This window comes from Pezoporus wallicus, unplaced genomic scaffold, assembly GCF_028554395.1.
Source record: "Pezoporus wallicus isolate ANWC-B61680 ecotype Strahan unplaced genomic scaffold, APGP_CSIRO_Pwel_v1 contig_7787, whole genome shotgun sequence".
Lineage (NCBI taxonomy): Eukaryota > Metazoa > Chordata > Aves > Psittaciformes > Psittacidae > Pezoporus > Pezoporus wallicus.
In genome coordinates, this window is record NW_026639382.1 from 420,606 (window position 1) to 447,025 (window position 26,420).

A 26,420-nucleotide genomic window follows, 5' to 3' on the forward strand; every position below is an offset into this window, starting at 1 on the left:
GTCCCTGGGTGCTGGGATAAATCAGTGCTGCTCAAGTCTTTGGGAAGAGCCCACAGCCTAGATACAGGGCTCCTTGGGCATGCCCGTGATGGGAGCATGGGTCCCCACTCAGCTGGGTGCGATTACTTCATTGTGCTGCTCTTCCTGAGTGCGAGCCCCTCTTCACACATCCTGGATTACTGAATCCTTTGGGTTTATGGGTTTCATGCGTGTTTTAAAACAGAACAGGAAAAGTTTGCCACATCCTCCTGGATAACAGCTCTAGAGATATTGCCTGGGAAACACTCACCCTATTCAGGCCATGTCTGACAGTTTGTTCCATTTCCCAGGGTTTGCTTCCCTTCCTACACACAAAATGTTTGTCTTTGTTGTATTTCCCAGCCTGTTTCACCATTCAGTCCCTCTGCATGGAGCTATGTCCTGCTGCTGCAGAGAGACAGCCTTTGCCTGACAGCACCCAGCAAGCTGGGACACGGTGGTTTTAGAGCACAGTGCATGTAGCAGGGCAGAGCAGGGATGTGAACTAGTCTGGTCCTTCAAATAGCCTACAAGAAACCTGGAGAGGGGCTTTGGACAAGGGCCTGTAGGGACAGGCCAAAGGGAATGGCTTTAACCTGCCTGAGGGGAGACTGAGATGAGCTCTCAGGCAGAAGCTCTTCCCTGTGAGGGTGCTGAGGGTGCTGAGCAAGCTGCTCTAGTGGAAGGTGTCCCTGCCCATGGCAGGGGTTTAAGGGTCCTTCCAACCCAAACCATTCTAGGATTCCATGGCTCAAAGGCCCCTGCTTCCATCAGTCTTTTCTCACCCAGAGATATTTTTGGTCCTCCCAGCTCCTTCTGATCCCAGCTTGTTTTAGAACGGAACCATCCTTACAAATGAGACTTGGCATTTCTGCTGCAGCAGCCACAGAAGCAGCTGCTCGTACTTGCTTCCTGTGGAACTGCAAGGCACTGCAGTGATACGGAATAAACGTTCACCTTTGATAGCTGCTGCTGCTGCGAGCTGGAAACATAGGCTCCAGTGAGAGAAATGTGCTGCTCAAACCAGCCGGCTGCTCTTCCTGCTGTCCCCTTTCCTAAGGGACACCTCCGAGTTACAACAGGCTGCAGGCCCCCAGCCTGCCCCTGCCTTTGGGAGCACAAAGCTGCTGCTGGGCCTGGCTCTGTCAGGGCTTGCTCCGTGGTTTCCACGCTGCTGGCTGATGATGCTCCTCTCTGCTCACAGGCTGGAAGCAGAACTGAACACGGTGAAGCAGAAGCGAGCAGCGGTTCAGAGCACCCTGAGATGCGGCCAGAAGGAGCAGGTTCAACCCAGCCAGCAAGGTGCGTACGTCCACTGTTAGTCGAGCTCTCTCCAAAGCCACCCCATGCACCTCCCTTGCGGAGCACCTAAACCTGGCTGGAAGCAGAGCAGCCACCCAAGCAGGCAGAGGTACCTGTACAAGTGCAAGGATGCCTTCTGCTCCGTGGAATAGCGCAGCCGATGGGATAACCTGACTCCTAGTGCTGCCGAGGATTCACTGTGTGGTCTCAGGCAATTCTCCCAAATTCCCTGTTGTCTTTCTCAACCTCAGCTCTATCAACAGCTGCAGGGTATTATTTAGGGTTGCAGGGGGATGTGCTTATCTAGAAGCCTTAATTAAACCTTGTTTGGGATCTGGGTCCCTTGAAGTTCTCTTCCCTAGCTGGGGGCTGTGGGATAAGCAGGCAGCCATGGCTAAATCCTAACCCCTGGCTAAGCTGTGTTACTCCCACAGCTGTAGTTGGAAAGCTCCCAGCAAAGCTGAGCAGGGATGGGTCTGCATGACAGCACATGGATGTTTGTGTCCCTCCTCTGGACGTGAGCTCTGGTTGGCCAAGGCAGAGCTAAAACCGTTTTCCTAAGCCTTTGCCATGGGTAGGCACCTGCATCTGCATGATCCTCTGTGGGTTAGAAATGGTAACTGGATCCTTTATGGTTCCATCAAAACCGCATGCCCAGGAGAAGCCTTTGTGCCTCAGAGCTGCAAAACACAAAGGGCAGAGCTCTATAGCAGGGTTATCATGAGAGGGAGCTTTAGGGACCATGCATGGGAGAGCTCCCAGGGCCATGCACCACGGCTGGGATGGCAGATGGGAAACAGGGATTAACCTAGGCTGTGTCTCACTGCAGCTCTGTCCAGGAGCCCCACTGTAGTCCAGGATGACCCTCAAGCTGACCAGCTTCTCAGTAGCCTGGATCGTGTTGGCAAGGACCTGATCCAGGTAGAAAAGGAGGTGTTGAACCGCGTGAGGTCTCCAGTGAACTTCAGTGATCCCACAGATGACCTTGCCAGGAGGATCAAACACCAGCAGGTGGGTGCTGCCGCTGCGGCAGAGCTGGAGCAGGGTGAGTTTGGTAGCACTGCGTCCTTGGCCCCAAATAGGTTGATACAGGAATTACATGGGAGATGACAGCTTGTGCTTTAAAGAACACCATGCTGCTGTTGCAAGGCTTTTAGGCTGCCTCAAGCCCTTGGTATGGGACAGGTTAACCCAAACCCTAGGCAAATGCAGGCCCTTCTCTTGGCTCAGCCCTGTAGCAAGATGGTCCATTTGTTTCAGAGCCAGTTTTAGGGTGCCCTCAGCCTTGCCACAGGTATGCTGTCACCCTTCACTCCCAGGTCTGTAGCATAAAAGTCTGGGATAGAGGGAATTACTCCAAGGACCAGCTTTGGCTCACGTGGTGGGGAGTACAGACTGGTAGATGCGGGGGGGACAGGAAAAGAGGCAGTGCCCTGGAGCCCCTCTCCTTTCCTCTGTGAGAAGGTCTGGGTCTGTAGCAGTTCAGCTTGTTACACCTTCACCTGTGGGTGTTTATCCAGCCCTGGCAGAGGGATGGACTCAGGCACATAGGTTTCCTCCATCTCTGCCTCCTTGGATCCCTTTCCCACACCCTGGCCTTGCCAGACAGCCACAGTCTGGCTGGGGCTCTGCCCCAGGGCCCAGCTCCTCATGAGAGGGCTCCTGCACCCTTATCCCCACAGCAAAACCTGTCCCTGAGGGAGACACGTTTTCGCAACAGCCCTGTTATGACTGTGTTGGGTGACTCTGCTCCCATCTGATGTGCCAGGAAACAACAAAGAAACTTGAGAACCTGGGGGCAGCCAAGGATGCCTTGCAGAAGGAGTGTGAGACCTTCCTTTCCAAGAAACCCACCAGCACCTCGGCTTCCCAGCTCCCTGTCACACTGAATGCCCTCCGGAGCAAGTACAATGATGTCAATATGCTCTCCAGCCTGTACAACGAGAAGTGAGTGATGGTGGCAAGGCCTGATGGGGATGAGGGAAGGAAGTATTTGCACAGAGGTAGCAACACAGAGGCATGAGAAGATACTTTTGGTCTATATGGGCATTGGTTGAGGTCCATCCCAGGCAGTCCAGGTTGGAAACCTCCCATCCATCACCAAAAGCACCTCTGAAGGAGTTCCTGTGCATAATCTGTGGACAGTCCACTACAATGGGTGTGTGTCCCAGCTCCGCTGTATGCAGCGAAATGCTTTCTGCGTAGCATGACAGGGTGGTGAGTGTGCATGTTGCTTGTTCTCTGCCACGCTGCAGAAGCTCTGATGTTAAATAAGCTTAAACATGCAAAATCAGAGAGAAGAATGGGGTCTTCTGTAGCTAACCTTGTTGGTTTTCCCTTACCCAGGGCTAAGGCTGCCCTGAACCTGGAGACTCAGATTGATAACACAGACAAGATTGTCAGCACGTTTGAGGCCAGGCTGGCTCAGGACAGCATCATTCCTGCATCTCCCAATGCTCTGCAGGATCGGGCCAATGATCTGCAGGTAGGGCAGCATCAGGGTCTTCGTGAAGGAAGGGAGATATCTGAGCTCAGGTAGCAACAGTGGGGAGAGTTGGACTTTGCTTATTTGAGCACCTCAAGCCTTTCTAAGGACCAGTTCTTTGAAGGCTTTACATTGGTGTTGCAGGCTGATCTGCACTCACTGGCTAGCAAAAAGTTCTGTCCCTCTCAGGTTACCTTTGGGGTCCCTAAATACGCGATGAACCCCTTAGCATCTAAACTATATTGCTCTGCTTTACACTCATCCCTGTTCTTTCCTGCTCCCCATCTCCCTGCCCCATCCTTAGCACTCACAGTGATCCTTTTCTGCCTTCCTCAAAACTTTTTCCTTCTGCTCCATGCACTGTCCAACCCACCTTGCTTTCCACCTTCTTTACTGCATAAGTCTCACTGCTCCATCTCTTCCCTGTTGCACATCTCTTGGAGAGCCTAACTACCCCCCAGGTGCTGCACAGTGAATAAGAGTGAGAGCCTAACTACCCCCCAGGTGCTGCACAGTGAATAAGAGTGAGAGCCTAACTACCCCCCAGGTGCTGCACAGTGAATAAGAGTATTAAGTACTTCTGTTTGGTGCACTGACTGATGCAAACCTGGAGCTGCCCTGTTTCCCCCTGCAGAAGATGAAGCGGGAGGTGGTGGCTCAAGAGGACTGCGTGCTGAAGCTGAACCGGGGACTCAAGGATGCTGAGCACAGCTGCAGTGCTGTGCAGAACAACTTCCAGGAGTACTGCCCTGACCTGCCGAGGCAGAAGCGGGAGGTGCAGCTGCTCAATGACCGCTACCATGCCGTGGCAGACCAGCTGGACCAGCGGTGAGGAGCTACGGCATCATCTCTGCTTCTCTTAGCTGACATGGGCCAGCATTAGTCAGAGACCCGGGAATATGTTCTTCATTGCAGAGCCACCCTGAACACTATCAAAGAATACTGAGGACTAGGTCTGTCTTGCTGTGTAGTTGCTACCTTCCTATGCACAGCAGAGGCTTTGAGCTTCCAGATAGCTGTGAGAAGGTGGCCTTAAGTAGCTGACTGCTGGCCTCTGCCTGACCCATGAGCCTGCCCAGAGAGACCCTGATGTTTAATAATTCTCACAGGCATTGCTGTTGCTTGCCTTTTTCTTTCTCTCATCCTCCCAGGTTGCAGTAGCAACCACAATGTTGGGCTCCCCACTCGGGAACCAGTTATCACCCCCTTATTTTTGTTGTCTTGTTTTTTGTTGTGGTGACATTCTTACCATAGTGTCTTTTTAGGAACTTGCACATGAATCTTTGCCCTTCCCCTTTATGTTGCTGATCACTTCTGTGCTATGCAGAGAGAAGACCCTCAGAAATATCAGCCTCACCTACCAGCAGTTCCAAAACTCCAATGAGAACCTGATGTTCTGGATGAACAACCTACCCAAGCACCAAGTGAAGACCACTGATGGGCCAAGCCAGGTGAACTACAAGCTGCAGGCACAGAAGGTGGGTTCCAGGACAAGCCTCATAACCTGTAATGTTACTGGGATGGGGGGATTTGCTTATGAACAGCTCCTAGTTGTGTGCTCCACCCACCACAGTGAATGAACTAGAACAAGGAGGCAGTGATTGCAGCCCACAGATGATGTATCTCACCCAGCTGCCTTCATCCTCAGTGCTGGTGTCCTCATCTGTGCCAGTCTCCCCCAGGCTGATAACCTCTCCATGGAGAGGGCACACACAGATCCTGAAAGATTGCACTTTGGGCTGAGATGTTGCATCTGGGTTCTGCATCTTTCTCTCTCTGAGCGGATCCTAAGCTGACCAGTTCAGAGGATGAGATGTGGAGGTCTTTGTGTTGGCTGGTATTTATCTCATGCATGATAAATCAGTATGGCAGCTCCTGGGCAAATGAGAGTGCTGCTGAGATGCTCTAAAACCCCCTCTTAAATGTATTCCTGTTCTCATCACTCCAGTACGAGGCTGAGCTACTGCTTGTGTAGTCAAGAGTATTACTGCGTTTCTTTATTTCAACCTGTCCTTAACACCATGTGTGTCTCCTGCAGAGGCTGGTGGAGGAGATCGAAAGCAAAGAGCCAGAGAAGAATGCAGTGATCAGGCTATCCCGGAACGTGCAGTCCACGCTCAATGTATGGCTGGGTGTTCCCAGGTAGCACTCCCTTAGTGTCCCACCTGAGAGATCCCAACTGATTCTTCTGTCTCTGCTCTTAACAGGACTATGAGCTCCAAGCAGGCAAATACAGCTCTTCTCTGGACCCTGCCCTGACTGACTTTGCTGCAAAGAGGCTGCGTGTGACCCCCCTGCAAGAAAGCATCCAGGCCCAGGTAAAATGTTAAGATAAAGGCATGGAAACAGTTGTCCAGCTCCTTGCCCAAGCCTCATGTCCTCTGCAAAGCCTTAATCCAGCCTTAAAGCCTTAAAGTGATCATGGTCCTAATCCCAAAATCCAGTGTCATCAGGGATCTCTTTGTCTATTGGTCAAAGCAGCATGTGATCCAGAACTAGGGGTGTGCCTGGTACCTTTGGTCGAGATTGCTGATGATGCCTCCTTACCATATGGTGTGTGAAGATAAACCACAGGGCAGGTGTGTGGGGACAGGACTGAGCCAGAGCTCCTGTGTGCTCTTCCCAATTGCACCCAAGTTCTCCTGCATCACCTCGGGCTATTTGCCCATTGCCATCCATGTGTGGCCCAAAGTGAATCTGTAGGTCTGGACCATATGTAGGTTAGCAGGCACCTAACAGGCATTCAGCTGAAGGGGACAGGGTCTCCTACATGAGTCCTTAGACTCTGTGTCTCTAGAAAGCCAGATGTGAAGACACAAATCCCTGGAATATTGCAGTACACAAAGTGCATCCAGGTGAAAGGAGGGGTGGCAGTGTGCCATCCCAAAGAGCTGTGCCAGGGCGAGGGGGGCAAAGCTCTCACTTCTGTTTCTGTTTCAGGAAAACGATGTAGCCAAGCTCTACATGGAGCTGGCAGCAGCAAACAAACAGCAGCTCAGCCGGCTGGAATTTGCCAAGAAGATTGTTGAGAAGGTACTTGCTTAACAGCTCCTGGCAAGAATGGGGTACTCTAGCTTGGGGATTGAACTGATCTTTCCAAAGCTGTCAGACTGGGATCATACCGCTCCCTCCTCAGATCTCCACATCCAAGTGTGAGGAGGGACAGAAATGGAAACCCCTGTGAGATAAAGACCACGAGTTACCACAGTTTCACTGACACTGGTCCTGTTCTCAGCTGCATCTAATCGATGTTCACAGACTGACAGTTTCAGATTCAGCTGTGGCTGGTATTTAGTGCTCACAAACTTCTGGAAACATTCCAAAGCAGTAGAACTTTTATGCCTTTTTAGAGCTTGATTCACCTGTATTAAAGATTGCTGGGCTGTATGATTTTCAGTGTGCTCAGGAAGGACAAGAGATTAAACTGGGGCACTCTGTGATGCTGCCATGAACCAGCTGCATAGTGGGGACTGGCCATGTTACCCTCCCTCAGCTGAAGATACAAGGCAGCACAAAGCACCTTTATGGGCTGCTGCAGCACCACCATGACAGGGGGAAGACACCAAGTCAGTTGCTTGAGATATTGAGAATGTCATAGAAACCTAGAATGGTTTGTGTTGAAAGGGACCTTAAAGCTCACCCAGCTCCAACCCCGGCCACGGGCAGGGACACCTTCCACTAGATCAGCTTGCTCCAAGCCCCTGTGTCCAACCTGGCCTTGAACACTGCCAGGGATGGGGCAGCCACAGCTTCTCTGGGCACCCTGTGCCAGCGCCTCAGCACCCTCACAGGGAAGAGCTTCTGCCTAAGAGCTCATCTCAGTCTCCCCTCTGGCAGGTTCAAGCCATTCCCCTTGGCCTGTCCCTACATCCCTTGTCCCAAGCCCCTCTCCAGGTTTCCTGCAGCCCCTTTAGGCACTGGAGCTGCTCTAAGGTCTCCCCTTCTCTTCTCCAGGCTGAACAACCCCAACTCTTTGCCATTTATCAATAGTTTTATTTGGTGGTTCTCTGTGGATTCTGTTCCAGTTCTGTCTTTCTGTCTCCTACCGTGCCTTGTTATGGAAAGGCCTCAGTGCCAGATTCAGGGACTCAGTTTCCTTGCCTTTTTTCTTGTTTTAATTCCTTTTTGGTTTTCCCTTGCAGAAGGAAGTGCATGAGGACATTGAAGCTGTACGTGAGCAAACCCAGCAATCGGAAAACAGAGCCACAAGCAGCAGGGAATCTGAGGGATTGAAATCACAGCTGGAGGAGGAAAGGAGGAAAGTGGCCAAGATTGAAGGGGACCTGGAGGAACACAGAAACAAGCTGCTGATGTTGAAGACTCAGAAGCCCATTGAAAAAGTGGAAGAAAAGGAGGTGATAGAATATTACAGAGACCCACAGGTGGAAAGCAACCTGTCTAAGATGGCACAGCAGATTGAAGAGGAAGGTAAAAAGAGGCAGAGGTTGCAAGAAGACATTGACTTGATGAGCCAGAAGCTTGCCCAGATGGAGAGTGAGAAGAAAGACACTCCTGCCCAGCTCCTCACCAAAGAGATCACAAAGATTGAGAGAGATCCAAGCCTAGAGAGCCAAGCAGCCAGTCTTCGTCAGGAGATCAAACGTCTCCAGGAGGAAAGCTTGGCTGCTGCTTCTGAACTTGAGCAGCATAAGAGAGAGCTCCACATGCTGGAGCGAAAGCAGCCCAACATCCGAGAGAAAGTGGTGGTGAAGGAGCTGATCAAACTGGAGAAAAACCCAGAAATGCTGAAGTCTGTGAGGACCCTGCAGCTACAAATTGATGAGGAATCCTTCAAGAGGAAGTCTGCAGAGGAAGCCATAGTGAAAGTGAAGAACAAGATTGAAGAGGTGGAAAGACTAATTGAAATGGCAGAACCCAAAATTATTGTTAAGGAGGTGAAGCAGGTAGAGCAGGATCCAGAGTTATTGAGAGAGTCTTCCAAGCTGAAAACTCTGATTGAAGAAGAGAGGAGCAAAAACATGATGCTTACAGGTGAGCTGGGAGAACTGCAGAGCCAGTACAGTATTGCAGAGAAGCAAAAGCCGAGGGTAGAGGTTAAAGAGAGGGTCAATGAAATTTTCCTGGTGGATCCTGAAACAGAGCGGCAAATTGCACACCTGAAAAGGGAGCTGCAGGAAGTTACTCTGAAAAGGACAAAGGTTGACAGTGAAGTGGAGGAGGCCTTAGCAGAGCTCAATGTCCTCAGGTCGCAGAAACCAGTGGTGGAACTTAAGGAGGTCATAGAAGAGGTGGTGAAACATGAGAAGAGTCCGGAGATTCTCCGAGAAATAGACAGGCTGAAAGAGCAGCTCAATGAACTAGTGAACACCAATGGCAGGACCCAAGAGCAGCTCATTAGGCTGCAGGGTGAAAGGGATGAATGGAAGAGGGAGAGATCCAAGGTGGAAACCAAGCTAGTCAACAAGGAAGTAATCCGCTACGAGAATGATCCACTCTTGGAAAAAGAAGCTGATCGCCTTCGTCAAGAGGTGCGTAACATGTCTCAAAAGAGGAGAGCTGCAGAGGATGCAATCTATGACTTGCAGAATAAATACATGCTACTGGAGAGGAGAAAGCCAGAGGAGAAGGTAGTAGTTCAAGAGGTGATACTGACTCAAAAGGATCCGAAGCTCCGAGATGAGCACAACAGGCTGCGCAGGAGTCTGGATGAGGAGGTGAGCAACAGGCGGCGTCTGGAACGTGACGTGCAGCAGGTTCGTGCGCTGGTGGAAGAGCAGGAGAAGTTGCTCAATTTTCAGGAGGATCGAAGCAAGAGGCTTGCACTGGAGAAGGAGATGAGACAAATTACACTGAGAATAAAGGAGCTGGAGGAGAGCCCAGCCCCAGTGCAAGAAAAGATCATTATGGAAGAAGTGGTCAAGTTGGAGAAGGATCCAGTCCTTGAACAGTCTGCTAGCAACCTACGCTTGGAGCTGGACCGTGAGAAGATGGAGGTGCTGAACTTGCAGAGGGAATGTAAGAACCTGCAGATGCAAGTTGATGTCCTGCAGAAAACAAAATCCCAGGAGAAGACCATCTACAAGGAAGTGATTCGAGTAGAAAAGGACAGAGCACTGGAGAGTGAACGTGCACGCATCTGGGAGCTGCTGAACAGGGAGAGGGGAGCCAAGCAAAAGGCAGAAGAGGAGGTGCGGCGGCTTAGGGAGAAGATTGAGAGAGCTGAAGGCATGAAGAGGACATGGGCTCGTGAAGAGACAGAGCTGCAGAAAGCCAGGAACCTGGCCATCCAGGAGAGAGCCAGCTTGGAGAGTGAGCTGCGGGAGCTGGAGAGGCAGAAACAACAGAAAGTCCTCTTCCTGAGGGAGGAGTCCAAACTGCTTAACCAACGGACGGAGAATGATAGGCAGAAGAAGAAGCAGCTGCAACACGAGTTCTCCCTGCTGGAGGCAGACATCCTTAGGGAGAAGGATCAGATCTACAACAAGGAGAGGTTCATTCGAGATCTCCAGTCAAGAGTCAACCGGGAAGAAATCAACCATGAGACCCAGATGAGAGAGACAAACCTGTCCACCAAGATCTCTATCTTGGACCCTGAGACAGGGAAGGATATGTCCCCTTACGAGGCCTATAAGAGAGGAATTATAGACAGAGGTCAGTACATCCAGCTGCAAGAGCTGGAGTGTGACTGGGAGGAAATCACCACCCTAGGCCCAAACGGGGAAGTCTCATTGCTCCTTGACAAGAAAAGTGGGAAGCAGTACTCCATTGATGATGCACTACGGCTGAGGAGGATCACTAAGGAGGAATATCAGCTGTACCGCGATGGCAAGATTCCCATCTCTGAATTTGCCTTGCTGGTGGCTGGGGAATCCAAGCCTCCCCCATCCCTCTCTATTGGTTCCATCATCTCCAAATCCCCAGTCTCGTCACCCACCACTCACCAAACCCAAAGCTTCTTCCCCCCAGCCTCACAGAAGGGCTTCTGTGATGATACATCCCCCATTGCTGGGGTGTATGACACCACCACCGACACCAAGTACAACATCAAGACTGCTGTTGTAAAGAAGCTGCTTGATCCCATGACGGCTCAGAAGCTCCTGGAAGCCCAGGCTGCCACAGGGGGCATCATAGACCTCATTTCTCGGGACCGGTTCTCAGTCCATAAGGCAGTTGAGAGGGGGCTGATTGACAGGACCTACATGCAGAGACTGCTTAATGCCCAGAAAGCTTTCACAGGGATTGAGGACCCGGTAACCAAGCGAAGGCTGTCTGTGGGGGAAGCAGTTCAGAAGGGATGGATAACCAAGGAGAGTGCTTTCCCCTATCTGGAGGTCCAGCATCTAACTGGAGGGCTCATTGATCCCAAGAAAACCGGTCGCATCCCCGTGCTGGAAGCTGTCCAGACAGGGATGATAACAGGCAACCTGGCCAACAGGCTCCAGGATGAGTCCAACTATGAAAAGGATCTCATTGACCCTATCACTAAAGAGAAGATAAATTACAAGGAGGCCATGGCCCTGTGCCAGAAGGATTCTCTGAGCAGCTTCCTGCTGCTCCCAGCCACCTCAGAGGGTTATCAGCGGTACCACCAGGCGAGCCGTTCCCCCAAGCTCTCACGGTTCAGGCACTGAATGGATTCAGGCACATACTGGATCTGGTTCCTTCAGGAGTTCTTCCCTTCAAAACACCTCTCCCCTTGGAGGCAGCAGCGATCACAGGAACAGAGCATCTAGCATTTAGGGCTGCACACTCCTCTATCTTAGCTATCTGCTTCCCAATGCAGCTTGGCCGTGCAAGGAAGAAAGTGTGATCGTGAGTGTGCAAAAGGGGTCTCCACAGCCCCCTGGGCGCTGCTGCGACAGCAAAGGGGGGTTGATTGTGAGAACTCCGCTGGTAGTGGGTTAAATGTGTTCATGGCCAGAAAGGAGGAAGAGCCAGAGCATTTTCTAGTTGGGTCATTCTTCTGCATGCAATAAACATAGGAAGTGTGTCTCTGTGGCTGTGTTGTCTCTGCAGGCTGAGGCGCAAAGTGGCGGAGGACATGGCTCCACTGTGGAGTGTCCCCTGGCTTTGTGGGATGAGAAAAAGGAGTTTCTATTGACATGAGCTGCTTCTCCCCCTCTCCGGAGGGCTCTTTCAGCTGACATCGTTTGGGAACTCCAACACACCCAAAACAATCCATAAGGGTTTTCTCCCTCTCCTTTCCCCATCAGGGCAGCAGCATAGCCTCTGTTTCCATATGGCCTAGCTGGGATTTGAAGTCTGGGCTCCAAGAAGAAATTGTTCTCATGCTGGCAAGCTCAGCATAGTCACAGGTCCCTTTCCCTTCCTGCTGGTAGGCAGTGGTAGTGCTCAACATTAACAGTCGAGTCCCGTATAGAAATGCCATTTCCAGTCCAAGATCTGCCTGGGCTCTGTCCCATCCCCTGCAGGGTCTGTTTATTGTCAGGCCTATGGCTGGTGTCTGTAGCCATCTCAGCTGCCGTGATCAACACAGGACAATTTGTTGGTTTACAATGGGGAAAACTGCTGCCCACACCCTAGAGCATCCATGCATTCCCAGCCAGTTTCCTCTTGGTAGAGCACTGCTGCCACACGGCACACTGCGTTCCCCTCCTGGCTGGTCTGGACCAGGGGACACATGAGGGGAGAAATTCTTGCCTGATCTCCTGCCAGGGCAAACGCAACAGCCCTTGGAGCACAGGAATACGGTCAGATGAGGATCACATCCCAGCACAACCAGTGTGAGTCCCAGCTCCTCAAAGCTGCTGGGAGCAGCCTTGCTCTGCTCCAGATTTCTCCCCTTAGCTGGCTGAACACTGGGAAGATCCAGCAGCAGCAGGGCTGTTGCCTTTCCGCAGTTCACCTCTGCCCAGCAGGTGAGTTTGCTTCAGCCTTCCCTTGCCCAGTTCCGTGGGACTGCCCCTCTTGCCAAGGAGAACAGTGCTTGCTTTTAATGCACAAGGTTCACGTGGTGACTCTTTCCTGAAGTGCTGAGTAAATGGTTCTGGGGAAATGCTCTGTAACTGAAGGACTTGGTGTCCTGGTAATTAGGCACTCAGTTAATTAGTGTGGATAAAGTGTTCCCCTGCTGTGAGGTGGGAGGTGTTCACCCAGGGCTGGTTGAAGGCATTAAGAGATGATCAGGTGCTTGAGTAGGCTCCCTTCAAGGCTGGTCTGCCTTTACTTTATGAATAAAACCCCACTAAAAACCCTTTTCTTTGGTACCAAGTGGTCCTCACCTGCAGAAAGTAGCTGGTATCTTGTATTCCTGATGTGTCTGTAGGAACACCACACAGCCATGGAGCTTCCCCAGAGCCCAGGTGGCTTGTGAGCTGCTCAGGAGCCAGGTAGTGCTTTTCCTCCCTTCCTGTGCAGAGGGTGATGTTGCTGCATCATGGCTTTCCCAGAGTGGGTGTTTCGACACAGCTGTTTTTGGGCTCCTTTTTTGGCAGTAGGGTTGGGTCACAAATATGTGAAATTCAGGGTGTTGCATCATCTTATTGGGCTAGATGAGCTGTAGTAATTTTATTTATGTTTCTGGTCTTGAAGAAGGCTGTATGGAGGCCTCAGAGCAGCTTCCAGTATCTGAAGGGAGCTATAAGGATGCTGGAGAGGGACTCTCAGGGACTGTAGTGATAGGACAAGGGGTGAAGGGTTCGAACTGAAGCAGGGGAAGCTCAGGTTAGATATAAGGCTGAAGTTCTTCCCTGTGAGGGTGGTGAGGCGCTGGAACAGCTTGCCCAAAGAAGTGGTAAATGCTCTATCCCTGGCAGCATTCAAGGCCATGTTTGACAGCCTTGGACAACATGGTCTAGTGGAAGGTGTCCCTGCCTGTGGCAGGGGGTTAGAACTAGATGATCTTAAGGTCCTTTCTAACCTGAATCATTCTCTATGTATGTCCTTGGTATTTACTTTTTAATGCAGATCTTAACAAATCAAAAAGCAATCTCTCCTGAAAACAGCTTGACTGGTACAACACAAGATTTGCTTGCATAGAGCAAACAGTAGAGTATTGTCTCTATGAAATGAGATAACCTAAAAAAACATATGCAAGGGTAGGGAAATGATTCCCATAGCAGAACTCATCCACATCTCACAAATGTGCCCCTGTGAGCTGGGTGTTGTCACATAGAGGTTATGAGAGGCTGCAGGAGCACAGCTTCTCAATCTTCCTGCCACGCAGTTCTGGAGGCTGCTGCTGAGCCCAGCCCAGGGGCAGGTGAGCAACATGTCCCAGGGTTTCACTGTGGGGATCTGTCAGGATTTGTCCCAGGGTTTCACTGTTGGGATGTGTCAGGAGTTGTCCTAGGGTTTTGTTGCTGGGATCTGTCAGGAGGTGTGGCTGCTGCAATAGGGATTCCAAAGGTCTTTTTGGTGCCAGGAATAAAGCAGAGCCACCCACTGCCTTGTGTTGGGTGGGGAAGAGGAATGAATGATGGAGGATGTCAAAGAACATAAAAAGGACATGGAACTGTTGGAACAAGTCCAGAGGAAGGCCACGAGGATGATCAGGGGCTGGAGCACCTCCTGTATGAAGACAGGCTGAGAAAGTTGGGGCTGTTCAGCCTGGAGAAGAGAAGGCTGCATAGAGACCTCATAGCAGCCTTCCAGTATCTTAAGGGGGGCTATAGGGATGCTGTGGAGGGACTCTTCATTAGGGACTGTAGTGATAGGACAAGGGGTAACGGGTTAAAACTTAAACAGGGGAAGTTTAGATTGGACATAAGGAAGAAGTTCTTTACTGTGAGGGAGGTGAGGCACTGGAAAGGGCTGCCCAGGGAAGTTGTGAATGCTCCATCCCTGGTGGTGTTCAAGGTCAGGTTGGACAGAGCCTTGGGTGACATGGTTTAGTGGGAGGTGTCCCTGCCCATAGCAGGGGGGTTGGAACTTGATGATCTTAAGGTTCTTTCCAACCCTAACTATTCTATGATTCTATGATGTCAAAGGACAGCTGAACTTGGCTTTAGACAGGTAGGTCTTGTATTGAGAGGGCTTTCCAGGAGGCACTCTAAAGCCTTCCCTCCACTGTGCAAATTCTCTGATATGTGGTATATGCAGAAGGAGAGTGTTGCTACAGCTCTGTGTGCTCTGTGTGCCCCTCTCCTTTACTGCAGTGTTTATCTGTCACGAAAGTCTATAAACATGATGGCTTTTGGGATAGCACTTTTATGCTGAGGATCACAGTCATTAGGAGGGCATGTGTGCGAGTGCACGGAAAGCAGAAGCACAGAAGTTTGTCTTACGTTAAAAGTCTGTCTTTTGGGTATTTAAATGTAGAACATAACTAAACTGGTTTGTGGGAACCTCTGATGGAAAGCAAGCCCATCTTACCATCGAGACTGCACTGGCCTGTAAAACCATCAGTCCCATGTCCACAGTGGAAGTGAGAGCACATCTCTGCACCTGCCAAGGGTTTGGGCTGGAAAGGATAAAAGAAAGAGTATAGGAGATTAGAAAAGGACAAGAGCTCTGTGGGAAAAAAGGATGAGCCAGACTGGGCTGCCTCACTAGCTGATGGGCTGCCCCAACCAAAGAACAAATGCCAAGGCTTCTGAACAAATGACAAGCCTTTATTTCTCTTCTGTACTGAAAAGAAAAAGATGTAAAAACCACACCAAAAGTTAGGGACAATTCTTGAATCATTTGAACAACAAAAAACATTTTCAAGATAATAAAGTGAAGGAAACAGCATTATGTCTGGACCAATGGTGGACAACCAGGGCTCTAGCTGTTTCTCTTTCCAGCCACATGCATTAAGTGCTTTATGTTAACTGGATCTTTCGGATTCTTGGTCCCAGCTAAGGTACAAATTAAGACATCATATAGTGCATTTCAGCTTGTGAAAGAGCAGAATGCCAGCTCTGTTAAACAGCTCAGAATAAACAACTTGTCTAGTGCTGACAAGCCAAGGCTTTGGTAACAGCAGCGGAGCAGAGAAGTGCTCCCTTGCCCGCAGTGGAGCTCCGGCACACCCTGCTGTCAGAAACTGCCACCGGCACACCTGGGGATGTGCCGCTGCTGGGAATGCGGGGATGACTCCAGTGCTGGCAGACATCACTGTGTCACCTTAGCTCACCAACGCAAGGACAAACCTCTGAAAGATGATCTCTCACATTTCAGTGTTTTACGCTGATAAATACCCCCCTACTTTTGCACGTGACCCATTTAAAAGGGTTCTACGGGCTATAACTCAAACTTTCCCCCAGGAAAACAGGCTGAGAGTCTCTAAATGCAAGAATGTCCCCTCCAGGCTCCTCAGGAGAAGGGATCCCAACTGTATTTTCTCATCTGCAGTGTTTCTGCAGCACACGTTGCTCTTCAGGCTTCCGAGGGCTTCTCTGGAAGAAGTACTGGTGACTGAGGGCTGCCTTGGCTGAGATGCGCTTGCTGGGGTCGTACAGGAGCAATTGCTACCAAGAGGAAACCCAGAAGAATTAGCAATTTAAAAACAAAATGATGGAATGTACCTGCATGTGGTGGTCCTAGATGCAGATGTTACTCCTGTTTTTCCTCCTTTCCAGGCTTTGGGGGTAACCCACAGCTGGAGTTACCATGGGAATTATGTTAGAAGGGTTTCTTGACCCTCAATGCAGTGGTTTCCTAGAGGAACCTGCAATGACAGTCCTGCTTTAGAGCCAGGACTTAGCACTGTTTGATGATTTGTTGTTTCTGCAGTGGCAGAGATGAGCATTAGAGCCAGGTCAGCTAATGCACATCCAGGTAGATCAGTCCCAAATGTCCCTGTTCTTTTCCCAGTTTCAAAAGGTCCTGCATGTCCCAGGGTCTTGTTCTGATGATTCTGTGGTCAGAACAGAGTCCCTAAAAATAGTGCACTTGTTACTCACCACCAGTAAGTCTCTACCATCTCGATTTAAGCTGGGAACAATTTCTGTCATCTCCTTCCTTGCCCACTGGGGAAAGTTCTCCTTGTAGTCAGGCAGCTGGGTCACTCCAGGCCAGGTCTCCTCAGTGGGAGTGCCCAGAGTGCGAAAGATCCGGAAGAGCTGATCGATCTCAGAGTCCCCTGGAAACAGGGCCTTCCTGGTCAGCTGTGGGGGAAAGATAATTCCTCCCTTTCTATCAGTTCTATTTCCTGCTGTAAGCAGCCCTATGTCCCAGCAGATGCAAACAACTGCACAGACAGGTCAGTGGTTGGGAAAGTCACAGGTGTGGCTGCTTGTCTCCAGCACCTCTCCATGGATCCATGTTCCCCTGAGGCTGCCTCCCTTTCAGCCAGTTCCTTGTCCTTCTTTGTCTCCAGTTTCCTAACACCCGTTCTTGCAGGTTAGCTCCTTCCCCTCTTACTTGCCCAGGATCTGCTGCTTGGCAGCTCCAGTGGCTTCGTGAGCTAGGGATAGTGCTATTACACTGCAGGGATAACAAAAGCCCTTCAAAGTGGTGTATGGACCCCAAAGAAATCCACTCTGCCATGCTATGAGAGTGTTAGCTCTCTGCAGCCTATTATGGGGACATCTGCAAGAAGCATCTCCTCCCAGGGTCAAAATGCTGCAGCAAAAACATTGAAGTTGCCCCTTCTGCAAGGGGAGGCACCAAAATTCCCACCTACCTGGAACTGCAGCCAGGCAACAGAGACTTGGCCTTCTGCCAGGCACATGAGGGTGGCAGATTTCCTTCTGAACCCACAGTTAAAGATCAGCTAACCCTCACAGAATCATAGAAAAGCTTGAGTTTTAAAGGACATTAAGATCATCTTTAGTGTACTTCCCATAAAATACACCCCAGCATAGGGTGGGACCACACTATCACAGATGCTCTGTGTCTTGCCCCTTCTTCCCCACTTCCCATTGCAGCTGCATCCTCCCTGCTCATTAAAAAGGCTATTTAAACCCATTCTACCATTTCTGCAAAGATGCAGCCGACGCTCCAGATATCCACAGGGGTTGAGTAATATTTGCATCCCAGCAGTATTTCAGGGGCTCGGTACCACAGAGTCACTACCTGGTAAGGAACAAAGAAACAAGTTTTGGTTGTTTCCCTGGATGAAAGCAGAGGTATGGAATCCTCTCTTCTCAGCTGTAATGCAGTGACTGTACAAATCAGAGCATGCCAAGGCCATGCTGAATTAACAAATACCTTAGTGACAGCATGACTGGGATTAACAGATCATCCTTCAACAGGAGCCTCTGCAACAAATAAATATACCCAATGCAGAAAAGGTGGGAACCCAGCTTGCAGGCAGTCTAGGGTAGAAGCAGTCGGCACACTGTGTGGGACATGAGGTAGCCCTGTAGCTGCAGATGATGTTAAGAGCATGTGCCTGGGCAGGCCTGTGCCTCTGTTATGGATGAGTAACTTATGATGGTGCTTTTGTTCACGCACTATGGATTGTGTACCCCACTCTCAGGTAGCAGAGAGCCTCAACAGTACCTCATGAGTGTACGTGCGCAGGGGGACACCGAAAGCTCTTGCCAGCCCAAAATCAGCCAGCTTGATTACTCCTGCTTCGTTAATGAGCAAGTTCTGTGGCTTCAAGTCCCTGTGTATGACTCTGTGTGAGTGGCAGAAGTTCACACCCTGCAGCAGCTGGAAAAGGTAGTTCTATGGAGAGAAAAGATTTCAGACAAGGCCACTGTGAAACTACTTTGAAGGCTGGATCTCATTTATAGACCTGAAGGGGAAAACAGACTTTGTTATAATGCAACACTAGGCTGGCGGGCCACTACTCAGAGACCCACACAAACTGCTCCCACCCTATGTGGAGACAGAGAGATTCCAGTCAAGTGGCAGTTCCTTCCACACATCTACTGCTCTGTAACAAGGCAATTAGTAATAGATCCCCCAGCTGTCCTCTTAGGAGCAGTTTGTGCTGCAGTGAGATGGGCTGGAGAGCCTGGAAACAGCTGGGAAATGAAAGCACTGAGCAATAGTGTCATGAGGGTTTCCCAGCTGAATTGTCTGAGATCTGAGAGATTGAATGCCTCCAGCCAAGGATGAGTCTCTTCAGAAGAAGCCAGGGTATGAGCAGCTCAGTGATGGCTCTGCCCAGCAGAAGGCAGCAAGGACACATGCCTTCTGCCCTGCCTGTTAGCATTCCCTCCATGCTGTACCTTGACCAAGCTTAAAGGAAGCTCTCTGGTTTGGGATGAGTCCATGTATTTCTTCAGGTCCTGATTCAGATACTCAAACACCAGATAGAGCTTCTTCTGGCTGTGTATGACATCCAGGAGCCTGCAAAAGAAATGCAAGTGCTCCCTTTGGTATCTGAAAGGTCCTCCAGACCCAGAAATCCCTGCTCCCACAGACTGCTCTGCTCTGGGAGTCCTTTGGAGCAGAGAGAGGTAGACACAAAAGCAGAATCTAGCATAGGATAGCAGCGGCTTGGACCAGCCTGTGTTGCTGGAATGAAGTAGCAGTGCTGTGAGCTATTGCTGAGAACCAGGGAAGTGTAAATGGTTCCTGCATTTTCCTATTTGGCTCCTGTCCTGCAGTCAGGAAGGACAGGAAAACCTCTCTTGCTGCCTGTACCCAGAGCTCCCAGAGCAGGAGCTCATCGATGAGCTGCTGAGAGGGTACATCCAGGTCTTACCTTACTATGTTGGGGTGCTTCAGCTCCTTCAGCAGTGAGATTTCTCGGATTGCAGTGCTAGGGACACCCTCCGTGTCGCTGCGGCAGAGACAGGCTGCATAGCACCCATCCCCCAGGATCCCACAGCCTGTGTCCCCCTTTGTACCCCATCACCCTGTGTGGGGCAGCGTGTGCCACGCTGAGCACCCTGGCTCTGGGATGGAGCCGCGTGTGAGGCGGGGGGAAATGGAGCCGTGGGGAAGGAGAAGGAAGGGGTGGTCTCAGTGCAAACTCCGAGGCAGAGCTGGTTTTAGAGCACCTGAGGGCACACTTGGAGAAGCAACAGTGGCTGAGACGCCCGAGCCTTGAAGTGGTCTCTGAGGCAGACGGAGCCTTGCAAGCACCATGCCCCTGAGGAACAGGACACCTCCCAAAATGGTGGCTACTTCCCCTTGCCCTGCGCTGTGAAGCCAGAGCCACGTAGGGCCAGGTGAGGCCCTAGCTGCTTGCTTGAGCTGGTTAAGAGACATTTCTTTCCCTCACGTCAGGCTTTTGTGAGCCTCCTGCCCCTTGCAGGGCTCAGGACCCTCCTGCTCACCCCCACGGCAGGCCTCGGGCCTTAGGCCCCAGAGGAGCCATTTGCCTTCCTCACCCCCCCTCTCTCCTCAGCACCCTGTGCATGGCATTCCTGGGCTCTTCCCCACTCACGAGTCCAAGCGGATCTTCTTGAGGGCCACCAGCTGCCCCGTGCGCTTGTTGCGAGCCTTGTACACCACGCCATAGGTGCCCTCCCCGATCTTCTCCAGCTTCTGAAACACCTCCTGGCAGGGGTCCATGCCGCTGCCGCTGCCTCGCAATGGCCGCAGGGGGTGGCTGGCACCGCTTTCTGAGGAGCAAAAGGAAACGGGGGAAAACCTACAGCCAAATGTGTGTGGAAAGGGTCTGCTCTTCCCCTGAGCTGCTCTTGGGGTCTGGGTCCCCTCTTGCTGCTCCCCCAGCGCAGGGGCCTGCCTTTGGCTGAGGCAGCAGCAGGCAGACAGAGCCTGCTGGGGCTCTGGGGGGTGTTTGGGGGTCTTCAAGCCCACCCAAGAAAGCCCAGCACGCCGTGCAGCAACCAGTACTGGCTGCAGCGTGACCCACAGTGCGCTGGCTAGAGCAAAACCAGGGCAAAATGGAGGCAAAGGGTGCTTTGGGCCTGCGGCACGGGCACTGCGCAGCGCCGAGGGAGGCTCTTCAGCCCTTTTACAGTGCCCGGCACCAAGGCGATGCAGCAAAGAATGGAGGTTCCCTGGGGATGCTCAGGTCAAACATACAGCAGAAGTGTCTTTTTTTCTTCATTTCTTGTTTCATGTGTTTGCTCTCTCTTGTGAAATTGTCCCTTGAAGCTTCCCACTGTGGGCTGTGCCACTCAGCCGGCCTTTCGGGAGATGTCCTTGGTGGGGGTTAATCATTGACTTGATAGCTGGCAGGCAGCAAGATTAAAAACCCATTATAAATGGGCACGCAGACAGGGCCATTGGGCCCGTCCTCTGGAAAGCTTGGGGGTTCCATGTCTCTGGGTGGGCACAGCAGGACATGGGTGCATGGGTCCACAGTGCAGACCCCAACTTTAGGTGACCCCCAAAGGACTGCTTTAACCCATTGCTGAGCCAGCTTAACATCCTTGTGCAACTGATCCTGATTTCTGCCAGTGTGAAAGAACCAAAGGGCGGTTGTTCTGTGGCTGCAGAGGGATCCACGTGGCTACGGCCAACTCCAGTGTGGGTTCCCCAGTGGCTTGTGAAGGTTGAATTTGTCCTCATATCTCCACTTGGAGTCACTGCTAAATCTGCTCTCCGCTTCATGGTTGGTTGATTTTCTGGTTGTTTTCTTGTAGGAATCTGGTATCTTGGCTGTTCCCAGCCCTGGCATCGTGGCTATTCCCAACTCTCTGGCAAACCTGGCCATTTGGATAAAATTTAAGCATGAGGAGGAAGGTGGGAGAAGAGACAGGAGATGAGGTGTAAACATAAACCCATCATGACAAGCTCATCACTGTCTCTTAAAGAACCAGGTTAAAAATCTTGGCTCTTGAGTTCATGTTTTTGGACTTGGGCAGAACAAAGTGTGCTGAGGCAGGGTTTTTGTATTTCTGTAACTGTGTGAATGAAAAACATAAGGCTAAACTAAGATTAAAGATTACAGAAAGCACTCTAATTACTGAGCTACCTCAGGCCCTTGAATCAAGCCCGCTGGTAACAGGGGACTTTGTCAATACCTGTTGTGTTTTGATCTGCTGCTGTGCATTGTACTGCTTCAGTCCCTATTTTCTGACATTTCACCAGCAAAAAGCAGAAAAGGCTGAATTCTGCCTGCAAACCACAGTCCCAGCTACCTCCAGGTCCGGACATTCCTATAGCACAGGAGTCTCCTCTCTTGCACTAACTTATTCTCATCTCACATTAGTGATTTTTGGTCTTTTTGTTGATGGTTTAGTTCTGCCAGGTGGGCTTGGCACCATGTTCTTAAATCAGAGTGGCTCTGATGTAACTTCATCTCCTCTTCTTGCAACGTTTTCAAAGCCAAGCCCTTCTTTATACACCCAGTGCTGAGGAGGAGGCAAACTGCACATCGCCAAGTTTTCTTACGCCATCCATCCAGCAAATCCAGGGGTTTCTGCAAGGCCTTTGTGTTATGCATTTGCCTTAGCAAGAAAGAGGGTTTCAATCAATAAGAGACGGGCTGCCTTCTTTTTAAATCTTTATTTAGGAATACATCAATCAAAAGCTGCAATAAAGTGATTTAAGGTCTCCTAAACTTAGTTGTGTCAAGGAAGAAAGTCAAGTCAAGTTGTGATTCTCAGGGCATTGCAAATATGTTTTCTACAGTAAAAATCAGCCCCCCCCCCCCATACAGCAGCTCCTGAAAACCTGAAGAGGCAGTGCTGCTGGAAATAACTCTTTGTTTTTCTTGTTTCTTTGCTGGTCAGCCCAGATCCGTGAGTGTTTTGCCAGGAACGCTCCTGTATGGAAGCTGAGTCATGGTAACTAAACTGGACCTGCAGTCACCCAGGGCTCATGAACTTTGTGCTAATGCCCTTCACCCTTTATCTGCCAACAGCCCATAAGCTGCTGAGCTTTGAGAGTAAGTTGCTTAACTCCAGGTTCAGAGACTTCCCCTGTTTCTGACCTCTCCAAGCCCTGCGTTACAAAAGGACCAGTATAACTCAAGTGCTCCCTTTTCTTAACCTCCCTTTTTAAACAACCCAACCTGCTTCCCAGAGGTTATTTTCAGTGATGACACCTGCATGAACGGACAGCCCACAGGCACATACTGACTCACAGAGTCTTCAAGCATTTCCCTCATCGTGACTTTACTTTGCTATTTACCACAGCAAACCTCAGTATGTCGCAAACCCATCTTCTAAATTTACTTTTAACAGAGCTGTTGCAAATGGCAGTGCAAGGACCAGCATACGGCTGGCCTCAGAGCTGCTGTCGGGATGTGCTCTTTCCCATCTTCTTCTCCTGCCTCTCGCTGAAGTATTTCCTCTGCTCCTGTACGGCTTGTTCCAGCAAGGGCACATTCAGCCCTTCCACGCAGGTCAATATTCGTGCCTTTACCACGGGACCCTCACCTGGGAAAAACAGGAAGTTTCTTTATAAAGAAAACCAGATGGAGCAGCTTGGAGGCAAACAGAGAGGTCCCTACAGGCAGCATACGGCTCCAGCTGGCCAAATAATCATAGCCTGAGAACTTGCAGGAGACTGGACCAGCCACCAGCGTGAGCAGCAGGCCCAGGAGCAGGTTAATTTAGTTATGTGCTTTCCTTCTGTAGGCTACAAAATGCTGACACTGTGCTCTCCGTGCACTGGGGAACACTGAGCCTAGGACATGCAATGCCTACCATGCAGCATCTGTTTACTTCGTGACTGGATGAAGTTTGGATTTCCCTGTCTGAAAAGCACCAGGGATGGGTTCTAAGCTCATTTCTGAATGCCTCCATGCAGACGAGGACAGAACAAAGCTGGGCTTAGAACAGGCTCAATGTTGACTATAACTGACAGTTTGTTAGTAGCATTCAAATGGTAAGAGAGATGCACAAAAGAGGCCAAACCCTGGCGACACAGCCACCATCTCAGCCTGCTCCCCTTCCACCCCTGCAAAATGGGGACAACTCGCTCCTAAGCTGTGATAAACAAAGTAGTATGTCTTTGTAAAGGAACTCTGCAGCAGTGGCTTAGCCGGTTACTCACTCAATGCCATGTGCAGTGTGGTGTTCCACATGCCACTGAGGGTTTCAATGGTATGAATGCGAATGCTTGTTGCAAGGTGTGGGCAAGACAACACTTGGGATTTGCTTCCCAACCGCACAGCCCAGCCCAGATCAAGTCCCCAGGCAAAGAGCCGTGCAGCTGGAGTAATGCTCAGGGCACCCAGGAAAGGACGTAACAGGGTGCCCTGTTACACAACAGAGCCTGCTCCATTCCTCACGCCCCATGTTTTGAGGGCAGGGATATAATTAGAGCCTTTCAAGGATGGCAAAGATCAACCCCCAGCTCACAGTGAGGTATTGCTGCAATCAACCATGTTTGGAGTGAAGATGATATGGTGGCTGGCAATGATGCCAGAAGGTTCCACTACAGCTTTCACCAACCCAGCGATGCTGCTGAGGTGCTTCTTTTTTAGAACAAAATCTGTGCCAGAGCATCGGATTTTCACCAAAATAATGGTGGTGGCTCTTCTCATGGTCAATGGGGAGAGACAGGCTGCTCCTGCCCTGAATCACATGCTTGTGTGACTAGAGGCTTGCCTTGGCCAACGCCAACCTCAGTGACAGCATGTCTCACCGTGCACACAGGAAGCCATGAAGAAGCTGTTGAACAGCAAACAGCAAAAGGCACTGGTGCCTGAAGCATTTACCTTCCCTATGTTCAGCCTCTCCCAGGACCATGTAGCGAGATCCCAGCTGGGCTTGGAATGGCTCCACAAACTTGGTGTCGACACAAACCTGGTACTGAGCTGAGCTGTGCTGAGCGGTGAGAACAGCTTCAGACCGGGCCAGGTCATAGCAGCATAACCTGGGAATGATTGATTTGGGAAGCTCAGCAGTGCAGAGATACAACAATTACAAAGGGATTGGGGTCAGCCAGTGAAAGAAAAGCCTGGCCTGCAAGGACAGCAGTGTACCCTTCTCACCTGCCAAACGTTCTCAGTGCCTCCCCTTCTGGGACTGAGCTGTTGATCTCCCATGGAAAGTAATAGACGCCAGCACTTGGCAGCATCTCTGTCAGGCCTGCAGTAAAGTGAAAGATCTGAGTTCATGCCACCCCAGTACCTGACCTAGATACCCGGTGACACTGCCCCAAAACTCTCTCCTTGATCAGGGCCTCCCCACCCAGAGGACTGCAGGAGCTTCATAGCTTCTCTGCTGAGCCCTGCTGGCAGCTCAGTGCACATGCAAAGCCCCCAGCATCCCGGCATGAAGAGGGGCTATCTTCCCCTACCTTCCCCCTTCCCACAGTCCAGCATCAACAGCAACAAGCAGCCCACCAGATCCTCCAGATCTCCCCTAGGCTATGGATGGGTTGAGAAAGGTTAAGTAAGTGGGAAAAATAGTGATTGAGAAGTTGAGAGAGTGTGAGGGACTGAGATGCAGGAACAGACCCAGTTGCGGGGGTGATGGGGTACCACGCAGCAAGATTAGGATCCCAAGGCTGTTCTTATGCTGCAGGATAAGAAATTCTGGCAGCGTGTGATCCTGCAGCTGGGGAACAATTACTTGGATACAAGCCCACCTGGCTTCACCAGGAGTCTAGGAGGCTTTAGAAGGCAGCAATGAGTTAGAATGATTCACATCAAGACAAGACTTAAGTGGGGCCTCCAGTATGGAGCACATGCAGGCTAGCCAGTGCCATAGCTAGGCTGCTGCTGTGCCCCAAAGCGGTTTCTTTTGGCACAATTTTTCCTCTGATCTCCCTTGCAGGTGGCCTGTGTTTGGCATGTTTCCATGCTCCGTTTATTGTTTTTCATCCTGGTTTTTGCCCCCCTGGGGGGGACCCCCAAGAGCTGCATAACGGCCCAGGCATCCTGCAACGCAGACACAGGGGGCCACCCCAGCAGCTTCGAGGATCCCCCATACTGATTATGCAGCAGCAGCGACACAGTGAGCTGTAAGCCTGTGGCTTTAATGCCTGCTCAACCCATACATTGGTCAGGGGTTGCAATCTTGCAAAATGCCCCACTGCCATCCCTGATGTGGGAAGCCACCGAGACCAGGGTGATCCTGCTCACCCTGTCCCTGCACCCCTGGGTGCCTGGTCTGGTTGCCCCGAGTCCCTGTGCAAGGCCACGAAACCCCTCTGTCAGGATCCCAACCAGGAGTGATGAAGGTGGATCTCCTCCATGCAGTCTGCAGCTCCCTTCATCTCCACCTCACCTAACCCAGATTTAAAAAGCAGGTTCAATTCTACACCTGCCTAACAGAGCAAAGGCTGTCCTACACTGCTCAAGCTGTGCAGCACGGTGGGATCAGCCAGGAGTGCAGGATGCTCAGTGCGCATTTAATGCTCTTTTTAACACATGCCCAACCTATGTGCCTACTCAGTGCACGATTTAATGCACATGTAACCTCATCTGCAGGATGCTGCATGTGCATTTACCAGACACTTGGCCCCGAGTGAAGCACGTTACATGCAGATATATATACACCTAATGCAACACTTAATGCGTGACCAAGAGCAGCACGCGCTCTTAATGAACACAAAACGCCTGGCGGCAGGTGGCTGTAGGTGCAGGATGTTACGTTCAGTCTCAATGCGCTATGCAACTGATCTTAAAGCTCTTTTCCAGCCTAGCCGATTCTGTGCAATGCCCGATTTCATGCCCGTCCGTCCAGCGCAGCTCTCTGCGCGCAGGTCACTAAGCCCCCGCTCCAGGATCTCTATCTGTCCGGCCCCCGCCTGCAGCCCGCGGCCGGGCCCCTTTAAAGCGCGGTTGAACGCCCCGTCCCGCACTGACCCGCTCCCGCTGCTCGCCGCCGGCACCGCCTCTTCCCGCGGGAGCGAACGGTCACGTGGCCCGGCGTGACGTGAGGTGACGTGAGGTGGGGGCGCGGCTTGGTGGAGCGGAGGCCGGAGCCGGAGG

At 51.1% G+C, this 26,420-nt stretch overlaps 3 protein-coding genes across 5 annotated transcripts in view; 1 reads left to right on the forward strand and 2 right to left on the reverse strand.

Annotated features, from left to right (window-relative positions):
* EVPL (envoplakin) overlaps positions 1-11,756 on the forward strand; it is a 35,046-nt gene extending 23,290 nt beyond the window's left edge. Inside the window, exons 13-22 of the mRNA XM_057414612.1 lie at positions 1,223-1,320; positions 2,150-2,331; positions 3,089-3,267; positions 3,667-3,805; positions 4,440-4,633; positions 5,133-5,283; positions 5,844-5,927; positions 6,013-6,123; positions 6,746-6,838; positions 7,948-11,756. Of these exons, the coding sequence (XP_057270595.1) occupies positions 1,223-1,320; positions 2,150-2,331; positions 3,089-3,267; positions 3,667-3,805; positions 4,440-4,633; positions 5,133-5,283; positions 5,844-5,927; positions 6,013-6,123; positions 6,746-6,838; positions 7,948-11,397 (4,681 nt within the window). The 3' untranslated portion in view covers positions 11,398-11,756. The remainder of the gene's footprint in view (positions 1-1,222; positions 1,321-2,149; positions 2,332-3,088; positions 3,268-3,666; positions 3,806-4,439; positions 4,634-5,132; positions 5,284-5,843; positions 5,928-6,012; positions 6,124-6,745; positions 6,839-7,947) is intronic.
* Positions 11,757-15,852: 4,096 nt separating this feature from the next.
* Positions 15,853-20,158, reverse strand: CDK3 (cyclin dependent kinase 3). Of its 3 annotated transcripts, XM_057414617.1 has the most exons (7): positions 20,004-20,158; positions 19,317-19,394; positions 18,838-18,958; positions 18,158-18,328; positions 17,627-17,728; positions 16,615-16,818; positions 15,858-16,179 (listed from the first exon to the last, which is right to left on the reverse strand). In XM_057414617.1, exons 1-7 carry the CDS (start codon positions 20,129-20,131, stop codon positions 16,054-16,056), a joined length of 930 nt encoding a protein of 309 aa, XP_057270600.1. In that variant the 5' UTR covers positions 20,132-20,158; the 3' UTR covers positions 15,858-16,053. The 3 variants fall into 3 exon arrangements, with proteins under 3 accessions (XP_057270602.1, XP_057270601.1, XP_057270600.1); XM_057414619.1 differs by lacking the exon at positions 18,158-18,328 and having other exon boundaries at positions 15,853-16,179; XM_057414618.1 differs by lacking the exon at positions 19,317-19,394 and having other exon boundaries at positions 15,856-16,179.
* A 2,176-nt stretch (positions 20,159-22,334) lies between these two features.
* TEN1 (TEN1 subunit of CST complex) lies at positions 22,335-24,729 on the reverse strand. Its single transcript, XM_057414616.1, has 3 exons — positions 24,474-24,729; positions 24,198-24,355; positions 22,335-22,911 (listed from the first exon to the last, which is right to left on the reverse strand). Exons 1-3 carry the CDS (start codon positions 24,557-24,559, stop codon positions 22,760-22,762), a joined length of 396 nt encoding a protein of 131 aa, XP_057270599.1. The 5' UTR covers positions 24,560-24,729; the 3' UTR covers positions 22,335-22,759.
* Between the last annotated feature and the right edge of the window lie 1,691 nt (positions 24,730-26,420).